The sequence below is a fragment of the Trichoplusia ni genome, chromosome 6 (genome assembly GCF_003590095.1).
Source record: "Trichoplusia ni isolate ovarian cell line Hi5 chromosome 6, tn1, whole genome shotgun sequence".
In the NCBI taxonomy this organism is placed as follows: domain Eukaryota; kingdom Metazoa; phylum Arthropoda; class Insecta; order Lepidoptera; family Noctuidae; genus Trichoplusia; species Trichoplusia ni.
In genome coordinates, this window is record NC_039483.1 from 12297629 (window position 1) to 12313288 (window position 15660).

The 15660-nt window shown below is 33.4% G+C and overlaps 1 protein-coding gene and 1 long non-coding RNA gene across 2 annotated transcripts in view; one reads left to right on the forward strand and one right to left on the reverse strand.

Moving 5' to 3' along the window:
* LOC113494992 overlaps positions 1-15660 on the forward strand; it is a 44945-nt gene that overhangs the window by 22813 nt on the left and 6472 nt on the right. Inside the window, exons 3-4 of the mRNA XM_026873546.1 lie at positions 4064-4272; positions 10901-11036. Coding sequence (XP_026729347.1) covers positions 4064-4272; positions 10901-11036 — 345 coding nt within the window. The remainder of the gene's footprint in view (positions 1-4063; positions 4273-10900; positions 11037-15660) is intronic.
* LOC113494993 lies at positions 549-13418 on the reverse strand. Its single transcript, XR_003400689.1, has 2 exons — positions 13084-13418; positions 549-874 (listed from the first exon to the last, which is right to left on the reverse strand). It is a non-coding gene; the product is annotated as an uncharacterized LOC113494993 (long non-coding RNA).

Below are 15660 nucleotides of genomic sequence, written 5' to 3' on the forward strand. Positions count from 1 at the left end.
ATTTGCGGTGTTAAGAGTAAAAACCAATCTATAAACGTTCCAAAGGTGAGCACAGGCCTAGACCCGTATAAAAGAGGGCTTCTGTGCGTTGATCGCTCGTTCTAACAAAAAAATCCCGTATTTTTCTAAAATTCTGTATCTTTTCTTCGCTTTCAAACTATTTAAATTTAACATTTCGAATATCAGGATTATAGGAGAAACTTGTAAGGTTCGCTTTTCGCACTCGATTTCCAGTTTGAACGGAATTAAGATTGGAGTTTCGTATGTAAATAAAATTGGAGATTGCGATGACGTCACGTAGAGCCCGCACAATCCTGTTCCCTTGCTTGAATATCTACTCGTATAATAGGTATTAGAATTCTGAACGTTACACATTAAATATTATTATACGAACTACATTTCTTGTGTTCGTATAGGTATCGGTGGAGGTTTGCAAAAAACTATTTATCGACGTTGGAATAATGAAAAAGATAAGACATTTTGAAACTCACGTTAACCTACCGTGATAATCTACTTTTTATGTACTTTTTTATAAATGAAAGGTAAGCTTTATTTAAAAAACAGTTTTATTTCTATGAAATGCGGAATCCAGATACATTTATAGCGAAAAGATCAATTAAATTTCGACTTTAGGTTTTTTTGCTTAAAGCTTATATTCCTCTTGTTTCCAATAAAGTAAAATCTAAAACCTATCTTACATCTTCCTCTTTAATTAAATAAGTATCTATTTCTTTCTGGTTTATTAAGAAAATGTATTTATCTATTTAGTGTGTTGTTTGCTGAATTCTAAATAAGGTTTTAAAGTTCTGGCGGCTTCCCAGAGGAATGTAGGCCAGCTCTCTAAAATGTTTCCAATGACCTCATCTATTGTTTCCTGTAACAATACGAAGACATTTTGATCAATGAGGTTGGGTATTATTCTAAATTTACAGGTTCTTTTTTAAGGTATCTTTATCGATAATCGAGACGATATCTATCGATAAAACAATCTTGATTCAGGCGCAAGTCTTGGATATTATTATCTGATAACCATGTGAGTAGACAATAACATTTGATTTTGTTTTATCTATCCCGGTAGTCTACAGAAATCATAACGTTACTCCATAATGCGGTTTTGTTGATTAAAATATATATTATGGTAGTGACAAATTTAAGTCACGTGACGTTACAAAAACATAATGCTTGTTTCCATAGCACTTTTATTTCAGATTTATTTGGTCTTAATTGTTTTTTTTTACAAAAACATTTATTGAGTCATTTATAAAATCTTGCCCGTACTTTCATTTCTATAAAGCGAAAATCCAATTGCATTTCGATCAATCCTATTTCAACTTCAAACAAGCATTTAAATAAGTTAGCATTGTAGAGTAGACGTGTTGGCATGAACGGAATATATTTCATCCTCAGTTAGACCGTTAGATAGATAGTTAGGATCATAAGCAGCATCCTTCTGGCAATATCACGCCAATTTGGAACAATAAATTGCTAAATCGGCGGCTTCCGTGCAATGAACATGTTCACGGAATATTTAAGATTGAATAAGACTACAAACAGAGCTGTTTCCTTCATTTTACACGTTTAAGAACATTACACAACGGAACCGTTTTAGAATTTCATTTCAACTTATTCAAAAGCTTTAACAGGTTCGCAATTTATCGCTTGTCTAATGTTTTTAATCAACGCTCGTGACGTCGTAATTGTAGATTAATTTAGTCCCAATTTGTGATCAGTTTTGAAGTCAAATATTCTCTTTGACTAATGTAATTGTGAAGGTATAGAGCGATAATTGTAGCAGATTTACGGCTGGCTTGAATTATCGTCAACGTCAAATCGTCCGATAAAGCTCCGGTTTTCTATGGAACAGTAGATTTGACAGAGGATTGAGCGGTGAATGCAGTGCGACCTAAATGAATTTTGTTGTGATAATGGAACGATGTACTTCATAAAGTGAATGCATTTAAGAATTGCATGACAACAGTCTTTACCTGTTATCTTAACACGTTTTTTTATAAATGTTCTGATAAATAAATTTTTGCAATACTCACCTACTTACTTGATAAGTAATTTAATTGGTATTATAAAATAAAGAGCCTCACAAGGCTTTCATAGTTGGACAAAACGTACAAAATTATGTGTATTCGTGTAAGTACTAAATGAGGATAATTTTAATTAATTTACCTAAACCCAGCGATAAAATAAAGTTTCGGTTACTCCAATAACAACTTAATAATTATTATAATGAAAATTTTACAGTATTTGGTTCGGTTTTCAAGATCCGTAAATTAAGGCTTAGTATTTAAAATGAAGAGATTTAAATTTTGGTTATGAATGGCGGGTACACTTAGTATATTGTTATATCTCTCGTTCTTAGAAAAAATTGCTATGAGTAAATTAATTTGAATATAAGTAAAACCTAATTATTATTTTTTTACCCAAATTATTATTACTTAACCGTATTCGTAGGTTGAAAACCTACGAATTATTTGGTTAAGTTCATACCGTTAAAGACTTTTTTTATTTTGCGAAAATTACTCAACTTATTTTACTCTCTTTGAATATACATATTTTAACCCACGTCGGGTTAGAACAAAACCGTTCAAAAAGGCTTAAGAAAAACAAAATTTATTTGACACCCAACATAATTCTTGCTATAGCGGCAACAGAAAAAGAAACAGCGTGCTGTCGGAGTGACACACGGACATACAGTGAAGCCTAGTAGTCAATAATAGGGTCCGTTTGTACCCCTTAAGGTCTTCCAAATCTTCAGTCTTCGTTCTCGTCTAAAGAGAGCGAAAGAAGACTCCAGATTTTCTAAAGTAGTACAAAATTGCACAGCAGATATGCATTAAAACCGTTTAAAATGTAAAGTGGCAATAAGTGTTAAGTTAAAAAGTATAATTTTATCACTCGGATCTTAATTACACGATTGCATAGGACACTGGCCAAGCAGTTGTTCACTGCGTCGTTAAATCGTTTCTTTTTTAATTAAACGAGGGACATAAAATCCTTTCGTTGCTCTCATTATAGTCGCATAGTTTTAGTATGTTTTAAACCTAATTGATTTTTATACTACCCAACAAAATAATTTAAAATTGAACTGATGATAAATAGCGCATGAATGTGAATGTTTTAGTAATAAACGCGAATGTGAACTCTATCAAAACGATATTTTTCCTTGTTTTGATTAATTCTCTTCTTAATCTACAGCTCATTAATACTTATCGTTGTAAAAAGCTTATGTTACTTTTTTAAAATAAAATTATAAGTTATATTAATCACGTTCATAATATAAACATTATTAAATTCGGAGTGTGTAATAAAATCGAATGCTTAATAATTCCTTTATATGACACAGATAAGGCGAATAATAATAAAGGAATCTAGACTTAATAGCCGGATATTACGTATAATATGATTGCATTAGCAATGAATTATGTAAATAAAGATACGGATATGTTTGCCTGTGTGTGTTAAACATAAACGTTATATGAAGACACGTGATAGGAACTTGTCGGGGTTTTATTTCACAAATGCGGAGTTGTTTAATGCAGTTTATCATTTCAAAATGATATTATCCTTCCCGCGTACCACGTCATGCTATTTTATGGCAAGTGCACCTTGACTGTAGGTCGTAAAGCAGCTCATCCAACATTACCCTGTGTTATACGTATTCGAGTGTTATTGAGTTTTTTTAATTCTGATAACCAGTATATAGATACGTGAGGTAAAATTTGTTGGAGGTCTGTGGGTAACCAATCAATTCAATTAATATGCATATTTTTTCAACATTAGGTCACATTTAAACCAATCGTACTGACAGCCACCTATTGTGAGCGGCTCTCCACGAGCCCCGGTGTGGAGGCAGAATATACGCGTAAGCGTAGCGTATTGTCCTTTAGGTTTAAACAAAAAGTGAATATGTATGGAAATACACTAAGCCAAGCTCGTTCACATGCCGCGGTATGGTATGAACGGGATTGGACTTCAAGCATTGGTTGCAAAAAGGTTATAAATCTTTTTTTTAAGTTACAAGGTTAAAGGTTTATTTTTTTCTTTTTTGCAGGAGTCAGGGGTCTTCATAATCTGGAGATCAACGTTCCTAACGCAGTGTTGGTCGGCGAGACAGTGACGTTGGAATGCAGTTGGCAGCTGGAGGACGAGGAGGCGTTGTACAGTGTCAAGTGGTACAGAGGCCGGGAGGAGTTCTACAGATACATCCCTAAAGAACTACCGCACACTAGAGTGTTCCCTCTACCAGGAATTGAAGTTGATGTAAGTTTATTTTTACATTTTTAAAAATACCTGTATTATATTTTTTTTCTGAATCACCGATAGTATCATGATCACCTATTAGGATGGACCGTAATCATGGAACGGATACCAATAAGTTGAGGAATATATAGGTAACCGCTTGTCTAGCCTTTGTTCAATTCTATTTAATTTTGCAAGTTTTAAAATAGTCTTCTAAGGATTAAAATTTTGAATTTCAGTAGTATCCCTTTCGTACAACATGGTAGATGGCTTACAGAAGTTACAAAGCCGGGATCAGCTCAAACGGGTCCAAAAACATTCGTGGGTATAAATTATTTGTGTCTTTTATACCAACTTGATCCTTTTAATTGCCCAACAATTCCGAAAGTACCAAAGTTTGGTTAATTACTTTATCTTAATTACCTATTTACCTATAACGGGTCGTCGGTTCAGTTTTTAATAAAGTTAAAGATATCAGTTATATAGAGTGCTTTTTATCTAAAAACCGAAACCTTTTCATGCGAACGATGGTCGCCAACAGAGAGAAATGTTTTTATTCTAAACTGAAATATTAAAAGTATTTCAAAGCTTTTATATTTCTATAAAGAAAATTTTAGGAAAACATTTAACTATTCATTTTTATGCTACTTTAGTGAATGCATCTAGCTTTAATGACATTTGTGTCTTCTATTGTTAGAAAAAACAAGGACCTGAGAAAAAATACTGGCAAGCAAAGAGCTTTCCCGGTAGTTGTTAAGTGATACCACCAAGTTCTTATTACAGTATACTATCTTAGTAGTACTTAAGCTTCCATAAGACTTTGTTATTTTGGTCTCAGGTATCCGGTATTTCCAGTTGCCAAGATTCGAAAGCTTTTGTTTTAAACTTCAGGTGAATAAAACCTGTTTAAAGATAGTAAGAAACAATGTTCTAAATATAAATTTCCCACGTAAATGACATTACCTCTTTTAAAAACGTAACTGGAATTTAAGCAAATAAAATACTATTTCGGTAAACCATCAATAAATCTGTCTTCAGTCGTGAATCACGCAGAAATCGATAGAGTGAAAAGTCACCATTTAAGTTACCATATTTACATGTTTCCATGAGTATAGAAAAAGAAGGTACTTACTGAAAATAATTATTTTGTTTTTATAATAACTATCGTGAGACTGATTCATTATTAAATGATCATGATTAAGGACTCTGGTTGGGTCCGAAACTAGTCGGGCTACCCCGATAAATACGTTTGAGTAAACCGTTGCATCATTTAATAAGTATTTTGTTAGTTTCCCCTTTTCACAGAATTATTTAATGCAGTCGAAATAATCTTCAGTATTAGTAAAAGTATCATTAAAATACCTAGAATATTTCAAAGGTGTAAATAAAAAAAAAACATATTAGTTGATGTACTAGGAAGAGATCAGAGACACGAAGATTTATATTGGAAACATCAACATCAATAGGTGACACATGATAACCAAAAACCTGTAAGAAAACAATATAAGTAGCCAGGTTTTCATCACTCTACAGTTATAGAACCAATCAAGTTTAGATCCTGTTGCTGTCTCCACTTGAATTTTCAAATTAAGTTCTGACAGAAAGACGATCCCTCAAGTGACCTCACCGTCTCCCATCTAAATACTTAGAAATTTATCGGAACCTTCAACTTAAATTGATTTTCGTAACTTGGGTCATTAATTTACTGATATAGGCAACTTAACCTAGTTTTACACGAGACGTATCGAGAAACTGTTTTAGTACCAAATTCGGTTTTTCCTTTTAGCTACCGTAATGGCTATTTCGCGTTTCCTATAAGCGCTGAGTCTGTATACTGGTTACATTTCTCAGATTTCTAACGCCGGCGCCGATCGAAGCGATTGAATATTTACATTGAACGGACAAGTCGGTCTCGTAACAAAAAAATTCATATAGATTTTCAAATGTATGGGAATGGCATTTCATGTCTATCTGTGTTTTTCTAAGTATCAACGCTAAGGATTGTTGATATTGTAGCTTGGCTAGGCGGTTTCATGTAGCTTCAAACACTAATATTGAAACGACACGATGAAATCTTTGACACGCAAACGCAGCGACGTCAACGTCACATTTGTATAACAGCATTAAACTGTGAATCCGAATGCGAATCGGTGATAGTGTGTGCGAATACAGTATTCGTTAAAATATTTAATTTTGTTTATGTGATTGGAATAGAAGTCATGTTGAACTAGAACAAAGAAAAATAACGTATCTAATTATTTTCTATGCGTTTCCCTCAAACGATTCACAGAACTAAACGAATAAAAATCCAAGATTTCTTTACTAGTTTCTGTTTTCAAATGCTTCTTGGTATAGCTTGAGCTTTTTAATAACAAAATATTAAAGAATCGTAATACGTATTAATAAATTCTTCTTGGTAACGGATTGAAATTAGCTTAATAAAATTCGAATAAAGGTTTACTGTGAAAAATGATTTTTACAGATCGCCAATTCATATATTTGTAAGCTATGTATTAAATATTTTGTAGGATACTTTCAGCAGTAGTATAATTGCATTAACCTTTTTTTATTAAACTGAATTTGATACTTATAGTAGTAAATAAGTATCAAATCTATCAAATTTTCACATTTTATGATGTATTTGTGTCGCCGATGGAATGAAAATAAACTTAAAGAATAAGCAGTCGTTGCTACAGTCATAAATTGGTGGTGGAAAACATTTGTTTTTCCTTTGGCCTATTTATGGAACCCTTAGCATCGAAAGTAAGGCTCAGACTTAGCTGGTTTTATTTAAGATGCATTCCTTTGTTGGAAAATCACGTTTATTTCTTTCCATAGGTACCTACACCATATTGATGAATATAACATAGAACTAAATAGAACTAAATAATCTGGTTTATCACGCGATTTAAAGAAACTATTTTGTTACTTCCTTTACTGAAATAAAGCCCAGTAGGTATTAGTTTAGTTAGATTCGGTGCGTGAAGCCAAGGAATCGTGTAACTAATTTCCTGAAACAAACCTCGTATCGCTTCCCTTGTAGTGGATTCCTACTAAATTGTTAACGTCACATTGACGTCACTACATTGTATCAAACAATAATAACAACAATATATAGATAGTAAGAGATAGGTATTTATACATATAGATATCATTTAAGTGGCACTGCGTCACTAAATGATGATTCTTTATGATAACTATTAAATGATAAATACAAAAACTGCATTAGACAATATTGTTAAAAGACTGGGGTCGTTTTTTAAATTAAATACTTTGTATGTGTATTTAAATTAACAATTTTGCTACAAAAAAACCTATCAATTTGAAAATTGTTGGTTACTTCGCAAATACAATCACCAGCGAGGTATAATTAGACGTTCTGTTTTCTTTGAAAATATCATTAAAATTTGTATTGTACAGCTGCGATAATTAAATATGTACCTAACTAGACTTCTCCGAAACACTTTGAAAAGCTCAATGCTTTGTATAGAAATAGTTTAAAAAATAATTATATTCAGAAAGTCTGGTGCATCATAGTAGGGATTATGAAAAAAGTTGTAAGTAGTTTCTTCTAAATACTCTAAAGAGATGGAAATTTATGATAAGCAATTGTAATGCATAACAATTAATAGTTTAAGTTTAGATTGGCATAGCAAGACGGGGTTGTAAAACTTGGAGTTATGAGTAAGAAACTGAAAGTTCCACAGTAACCAACTTGAGAGAAAAATGTTTTCTGAGAGCTATTTATTTAAGTGATCCACACCTGTTAAATAAATTTTGACTTGAACTATAATTTTGTACGAATTATAAAAAAAGCATCTTTGTTAAAGTAACAATCTTCCCAAAAAAATCTAAATTAGTGTTGTGTAGCATCTAAAGCCAATAAATTCTGTCGTAATAAAATTACTCCTGTTGAATAACAGTAAAATAACAATATAATGAATGAAAAGCAACGCCTTCATAAAAATCAGAAAATTAGTGAGTAGAGAGAGGCGGCGACTGTGAGGCAGACCCAAAACTATTGACGGGGACTCACGCGAAAAATAAACTATTATCTTCTACCTTTTTATTTGACCTCTCTAGGTCAACACGAAAGTTCGTAATTGGAAACTCGCATTAAAAGAAAGATTAATTAGGAAAACTAATTACTTTCTAATAAATTAAGGGAGATCAGGGACATTTTAAGTAGCAAATTTAATTAGATAACATTAACAAATAACTATTTTATTTAAGTAAAAACCAAGCACACTTTAGTTTGAATTTAATTAACGTAAATCTATTGCGCAGTTTAAGCACAAGTATTTCTGTTTAATCCAGCTTAACCTTTTATCGCACGCACATCGAATATTAAAATCTAAAATTGATATTATACATGCGATAAAATATTTGCAATGCACTTTTGATTAAAAAAAACCACTGTCACCACTTCAAGTCATGGTCCCGATATAAAATGTTCTAGAATTCGATGATCGAAAGATTAGGTACCGTATATCAAACCACAGCAGTCTAATAATAGATTCTATCGATGACGAGAATCGAGATAAATGTGTCACGTGGCGTGATGTGGCTATGGTTTCCATTAAAAATGTAAGATTGACGTAATCACTGCGGTACGACAAAAGAGGCCATAAAACACCAAACGATATTGTGAGGGAACCGTATATCCCTAAACCGTCGTGTCATTCTATGTAACATTCATGGACGCGTTCTTATTACCCTGGAAGCTGAAATAAGCAATTCCGAGATCAAATCTGATGTACGTTTTCATAAGTTCAAAGGCGAAATAGAAAACATGCGACAAATAATAAATAGTAGACAAAAAGATTTCGCAAATAAATAGAATTATTCATGTTCGTTCTTTAAATATTAGGTAAAGGTAATATGCTTTCATAAATAGCACTTGGATACGAAATAATAAGCCCCTAGCTACTTTTTTTAGCCTTGTAAATGGAAAGGACTCTATGTGGGAAGGAAGTGGTTTACATTGCTATTGCATCAGAGATTATGTTTAAAATGTAAATTATATATTCATATCACCTTCAATCTGTATACACCTTTGTCATCAGAAGTAAGCAAACACCCACAATAAGGTACAAAAAAAAAAACAAAATGAAACGACTTTTAACTTTGGACTAGGTTACCGAAAGTCAAAAAAGGAGAGCAATGAAAACGTCAAGAATTTATACAAACGGCACTCTCTTAAACTAAAGTTAGGCGGTTACTAAGTCACGGGGAAGTTACGAAATAAGTATGCGAATAATAATCCAAAACATGGCTAGCGCCGGGAAAACTTTGGCGTTTATTTAATTAATGGAGGTTTTAATCTAAATAAGAGGTGGCTGCTGTCAAACTAAGTCTTATCTGTACTCGCTGTTGGGCGACGGATTTGAAAAGGGCGAGTCAGTCGCATGCACGGTCACTGGTCATGGTATTTGTACAAAAATCCTATATTTTTTTGTTTCTCATCGTAAAAGTCTTTGTCAATGTTGTGCAGGACGTATAAAATATCTCTCCATTCGAAAATATTGCACGACATGAAACAATTAATTGGTTATTAACACGACCCCTACCTATGGAGAATGAATATTTTCGAAGCACAAAGACAGCGTTCAAACTTGTTAATCAATTCAATTTCACTCTCGCATCACTGGGGTCGGAACACTCACTACCCTACGCCGCCGCCTTGCAGGTAAACGTTTTTCACGGGCGTTTAACTCTACCTTTTAAAACCACCGTTGATAGGTTCTAGACAATGTTAGAGAAGAGAACATTAGAATAGAATATAAACAGTTTCACATTTTCGACATGTGACTTGATCTCAACTTGTCAAAAACATTTTCGAGCGATTAGTCAGCGTTATCGAGAAATGTAACTTATCTGTTCCATATATCTAAAAGATGCCTAATAGTGTTTAATCGTTCAATCGCCTACCCCAATACAAAACGGCCCAATATTCACGTCTGATATAAATAAAACGACGTAACTAATTGGTATTTTTATTACCTACTAAAACATTTATTTGGGATCCGTTTCTAATATCAAGTTACATTAATCTTAATTTGTCGCACAATAAATAACTTATAAATTGTAGTAATAGGGAAACTTAGCCTTGAAAGAGTACTTTCAATCTCTATAAGACCGATTTTAAGAGTAAAGTGTGTGGCATAGCAGTGAAGCGTCTTGGAAACAATCTCTACTTGAAGTAAGCGACGCGTACAAGCATAATGTTTCGCGAGGATAGATTGTATAATAAGTTACTGCGTAATTAGTGGTGTGGAATTAGACAGACGTTGGGCGAGTACGATCAAAATTATGTACTTAGTCTAAAGAGCAAGTGTGAAATGTGATATTCGTACCTATTTACTTTATGTATTTATTTTTAATGGAAATGATTTGTAATAATTTCTTAAGTTTAATAAAATATTTTAGTGATGTTGTTATTTGATGATAGTAGAGATGCGCAGTGATAATAGTATTTTCTCCATAACCGTAGCAATTACAAAGAAACTTTTGATTTTTGTCTGCCGTTCTCAATATCACAAAGGTCTATACTTCTCTTAGCTTTTACGTTATACCAGCCGGTTATAAATATTCTTACTATCTTCCTAATTATAATTATGTCTAATGAGTCCTTTCTAATGTCTAATAGATATCACGGTCAGGCGCTCGTCGCGTGGTGCTACAGCAGGCGACGCCGGCGATGGCGGGCCGGTTCCGCTGCGAGGTGTCAGCCGACGCTCCCACCTTCCACACAGAAATACGATCGGCACCTTTAGAAGTCGTCGGTAAGTATGCTATGGCCGATATTTATTTATTTGGAGGGATTATTTGGTCAAAATGCTTAGCCAGAAATATCATCATGGGAAATTTCGTTGACAGATATAGTTATAGGATTAAGATTAAATGTAGGGCAGTTGTATTTTCAAATCGTACCTCCAACTAAAACCTAAGACAACACAGTGAATATAATGTAGTAGGATACAGTAAAAATTAAACAAACTTTTTTATCAATTTTTTCCGATACGCTTTCACAACAGTTACGCTTCTTATTTTAAAACATGGCGGTGAACCCCAAGTAAAGCTCTTGAAAAAACGTAATTACAAATCCTGTACGACAGTCATTTGGAACGAACACAACTGTAAGGTGAAATTACTTCGAGATCCCCAGACGGGTTTAAGTGAACATCTTCAAACCAACAAGTAAACATTATTCCGGTACATTAAGCACTAGTACATTACTGACATAAAGCTGTCTAGGAATAACTGACTATTTGTTTTGAAAACAAGCTGCATTGAAAAAAAAGGTATTTTAATGTATCGTATTTTTTATCGATCGAAGTTATAACAGAAAACAGATTTGCATAGAAATGCGAAATTCTGTGAATTCACAATGTAGGTTGTGCGAAAGCTTGTCTGCTTCAATGAACTGTAAAAATGTTAAGAAATAAAACAGGATATTCATTTATTGATACCAAGAATATCATTGCGATAGTTGTACAATAAAGCTCGTGGCTAAGCTATAACCGCATAAGTGATTCTATCACAGGTTAAGCTATGCTTGACGCGGTTGGTAAGTAGGTGGGTGACCATCTTTGTCATAACGAGTTCCTCCGTGTTTCGGAAGGCACTTTAAATGGGTCCCGGCTGTTATTCCTACACCTTTGACAGTCGTTACAGGTAGTCAGAAGCTTGTAAAAGTCTGACAGACAGTCTAACCAAGGGGTATCGTGTTGCCCAGGTAACTGGGTTAAGGAGGTCAGATAGGCAGTCGCTCTTTGTAAAACACTGGTACTTAGCTGAAACCGGTTGGACTGGTAGCCAACCCCAACATAGTTGGGAAAAGGCTAGGCCAATGATGAGTTGTACAATAAAAATAAACTGAATACATGCCAAGTCTAAATTTGAATAAATTGTCTAGAAATATCCAATGATTTCTCAGGGTGAAAGCTTTTGTGGCAGAACTAATTTAAGCGGATTCTACCTTGATTTTATTAAAAAGATCTTTAAGATTGATTTAAAATAAATGCAAAATCCTTTGCATTTATCGATTTATTAATTATCGTGTTAATTGTTGCTTTGAACAATTTTATCAAAATATCTTGTAATAATTTGGATACAGTATCTGAAGGTTGCGCGGTATCGTTTTGAAAATGCAAGTTGGTAACAGAACAAAAAAAAACTGTTGCCAATAAAAAATACATCTACATAAATAAAAACTGTGTCTTGTATATGTTTGTCATCGACTAGGTATTATTATAACAAGCTAGTTTTTATGTTGTGGTAATGAGTGTGCATCCAGGGGTTAGCAGGTAGTTGCCAATAGAACATAAGAACGGTACCAGGAGAGCAGATAGTGGCAGTTTATGAGAGCGACACCTTTTTTTCCGGTTGGGTAATTATCCACTTCTTCCACTTTGGCTTGAGCAGAAGGAAGTTTCAGACTTATACGATTAAAATCCACTCATATTCCTTCCACCGTTTACCCACTCTTGAGGGGCAGGTAGCAAATAAGCATACCTTCAGGCATTTTATCGGGATGTCTTGTCTAGCGGATACACTATTGGTGGACTTAACTTTGTGTTATCTATTACTAACTCTTACGAAAATCGCCAGGTCAGGGCGTGTAATACAGCTAGTATATTATAATTACAAGGAATATTTACCTTTCTTATCTCTGGAATTCGTTTTTGAAAACTTTGATAATTTTATGACTAAAGTTCAAATCATTCGGTCGTATCAATAATTACCTAAAAAAAATACCGCTCGTTTAACGCAGCGCTGATTGTTCCGTACAAATATACTGAAAAAAGAAATACAAAAAATATCACTTACCAAAGTATGACCTTACTAGCCTTTTCTTAATTTCGATTTTACTTTTATAGCGACATCTCGATAATTGATTACTTAAAAAATATGTTCCGACATATTCCGCATGCCAGTGTCGTAATTATTGTCACATGAAATACCGATTTGATTGAATAAATCGATTATATTGTCACGTCAGCAAAGTCAGCGAATGACCGATCAATGCATTTGAGATATCAGTCACACCACTAAAATAATTATCCGATAATTATTTTGCAGTGCCTTCCGTATCTTATCTTAAGCCGTGATTGTAACCACGTACTTTGTGTTCTGATTTATTATTATCTAAGTATCAGTAATTCTCACATCAGATCTTTAATTATGCTAATCATTCATATGGTATCTAAGGATTTGTTTATTAATTAGTGTTTTGTAAGTAAAAAAGGAATTTGATTTTTGAAGACTGTTGTATACTTGAACAGATAGCAATTAATCATAAAGGTTTTCCGTGTGGTTTTTTTTGTTTATGATGTCATAGAATTATAGAACTATTTTTTTGTGGAAATTTAATTTTCCAGAAATCTGCTCTTCTGCAGTCATCAAATCAAAAGTAAACCAACGAAGAATATATTTAATGCCAATTTGTTTTTTTTATAGGTAAGGCAACTAATACTAAAATTTTGATTAATTCAACGATATATTCGAATGTCCTCCTTAAGGCGTGTGAGAGAGTAATAAGAAAGCTGGCTTCATAAACTCTTCTAGTATTTATGTAGCCAAACAGGGCAATATTTTTTTCATCTCCCATTGTTTCTCAGCTAGATATAAACTTACTAACCTAAAAGATCTATCACAAACCAAAAATAAATCAACCGCATAAATGTACAAAGTATTGTTGATGTTTAGCGTAGACCTCCGTAGCCCAGAACGTAGGCGCTACGTTCAAAATTGAACGTTTACAGAATAGCAGTGCTTGTTTCACACTTGGGCTTACAAATGCGGGACGCGTGCATTGATCTGCTGTGTGACGGAATTTGTAGCGCTTTCGAATGGAACGGACCATGGATTTAAAACCGTCCTATGTTCAGAAACAAGAGTTACGATCATTTAATGTTTAATTCTTTTTTTTGCGTCAATTAGTAGATAAAAATTATAAAATATAGCTAACATATGTTTCTCTACTAGTAGATAGGTTGCGTTGAATTCCTTTATGTATTTTCACTGATACATATTATTTACTTAGTCTTCTCAGAAATATGCACAACCTATAATGAACTGTTAATAAGAGGACATAGATTCTATAGAAATAATTATGGCTTTCGATGCTTAAAATATTTGAAATCCTTGACGGAGTCCATACTCGACACACCTATCTGCTTCAAGATAATTTCTACCTGCTGCATTTATTATGTTACTACGATAATAAAGTTTTATAAATTTGTATCTTGATCCGATGACGATCATATTATAAAATATTCAGATTTGATATGACACAACAGTAGGTATCTAGGCAAGGGAATTTTTATACATTTTGATATTTGGTGTTGATAATTACCGCAGAACACCGAAATAGGACGGAAAAAATCACGTGGAATATGGGTATTTATTCTTTTATAATAGATGATAAAAACTAACGCGAAAAAACCATTTTCAGAATTTGGTTTGTACCTTACCCGATCGTGATTTCGCAAGTCCTCACTAATTATTTGAAACAGATACGGCTCATAGCTTCATAATCAACAATTACCAACATTTAAAACAATTTACCGAAAATATATAAAATATTAAGCGTTGGGTTATTGGCGTGGTTAGAAGCCTACGCTCAAAATTAATTAAACTGGCCACGGGTTTATCCACCCTTATCCATTTTTTGTACAAGCGAGATTAAAATATTTCTTTTTTAAGAATGTTACGCTGTACTCTGTACCTACTTAGATTTCCTCGTCTGGAATGTCATGTATTATATTATGCTTCTAGAATATATTATTATTATAGATTATATTATGCAGAATAATTTGGAAATTCTAAGCAATGGTTTTTGTTGTTTACAATAGTATTATTTCGTTAGATGAAAACTTCAGAGATAGGTGTAAAAGTTGTAAAATGTGGAAAATTGAGCTTTACCTAAATGTGTATGGTTTAAACCAAACACCGCATCGCTTCGGTAACCCGATGTATGCGGTGTTTTCTGAATTCCGTACCATAATTTAAATTGAAACTATAGACGCTCTTTATACATCATTGATTCGATACAATGCAGTAAATTCTATCCAATCCTATCGAGCAATCACCCTCATTAACTATACCTCCTTGTATAGAATCCATTAGTTTAACTACCAAAACAGTCACTCGATAACGAGAAGTTTGTTCCGTAAAAGTCGTTATCAATGTTCACATCGATACTAAAACATCGTCACCGTATTGATGTTATTTACCGATTTCATTTAGAACCGTTAAACAGGGCCCGGTGTCCCGGTACTACCGTCTGTCACGCACGCGATCACGATCGTGACAATTATCCACATCGTGCCTACCACCACTCACACTAACACCGAACGTATTGTCTGTTTTGGGAATAGACGAAATAATTAGTACTTACTAATT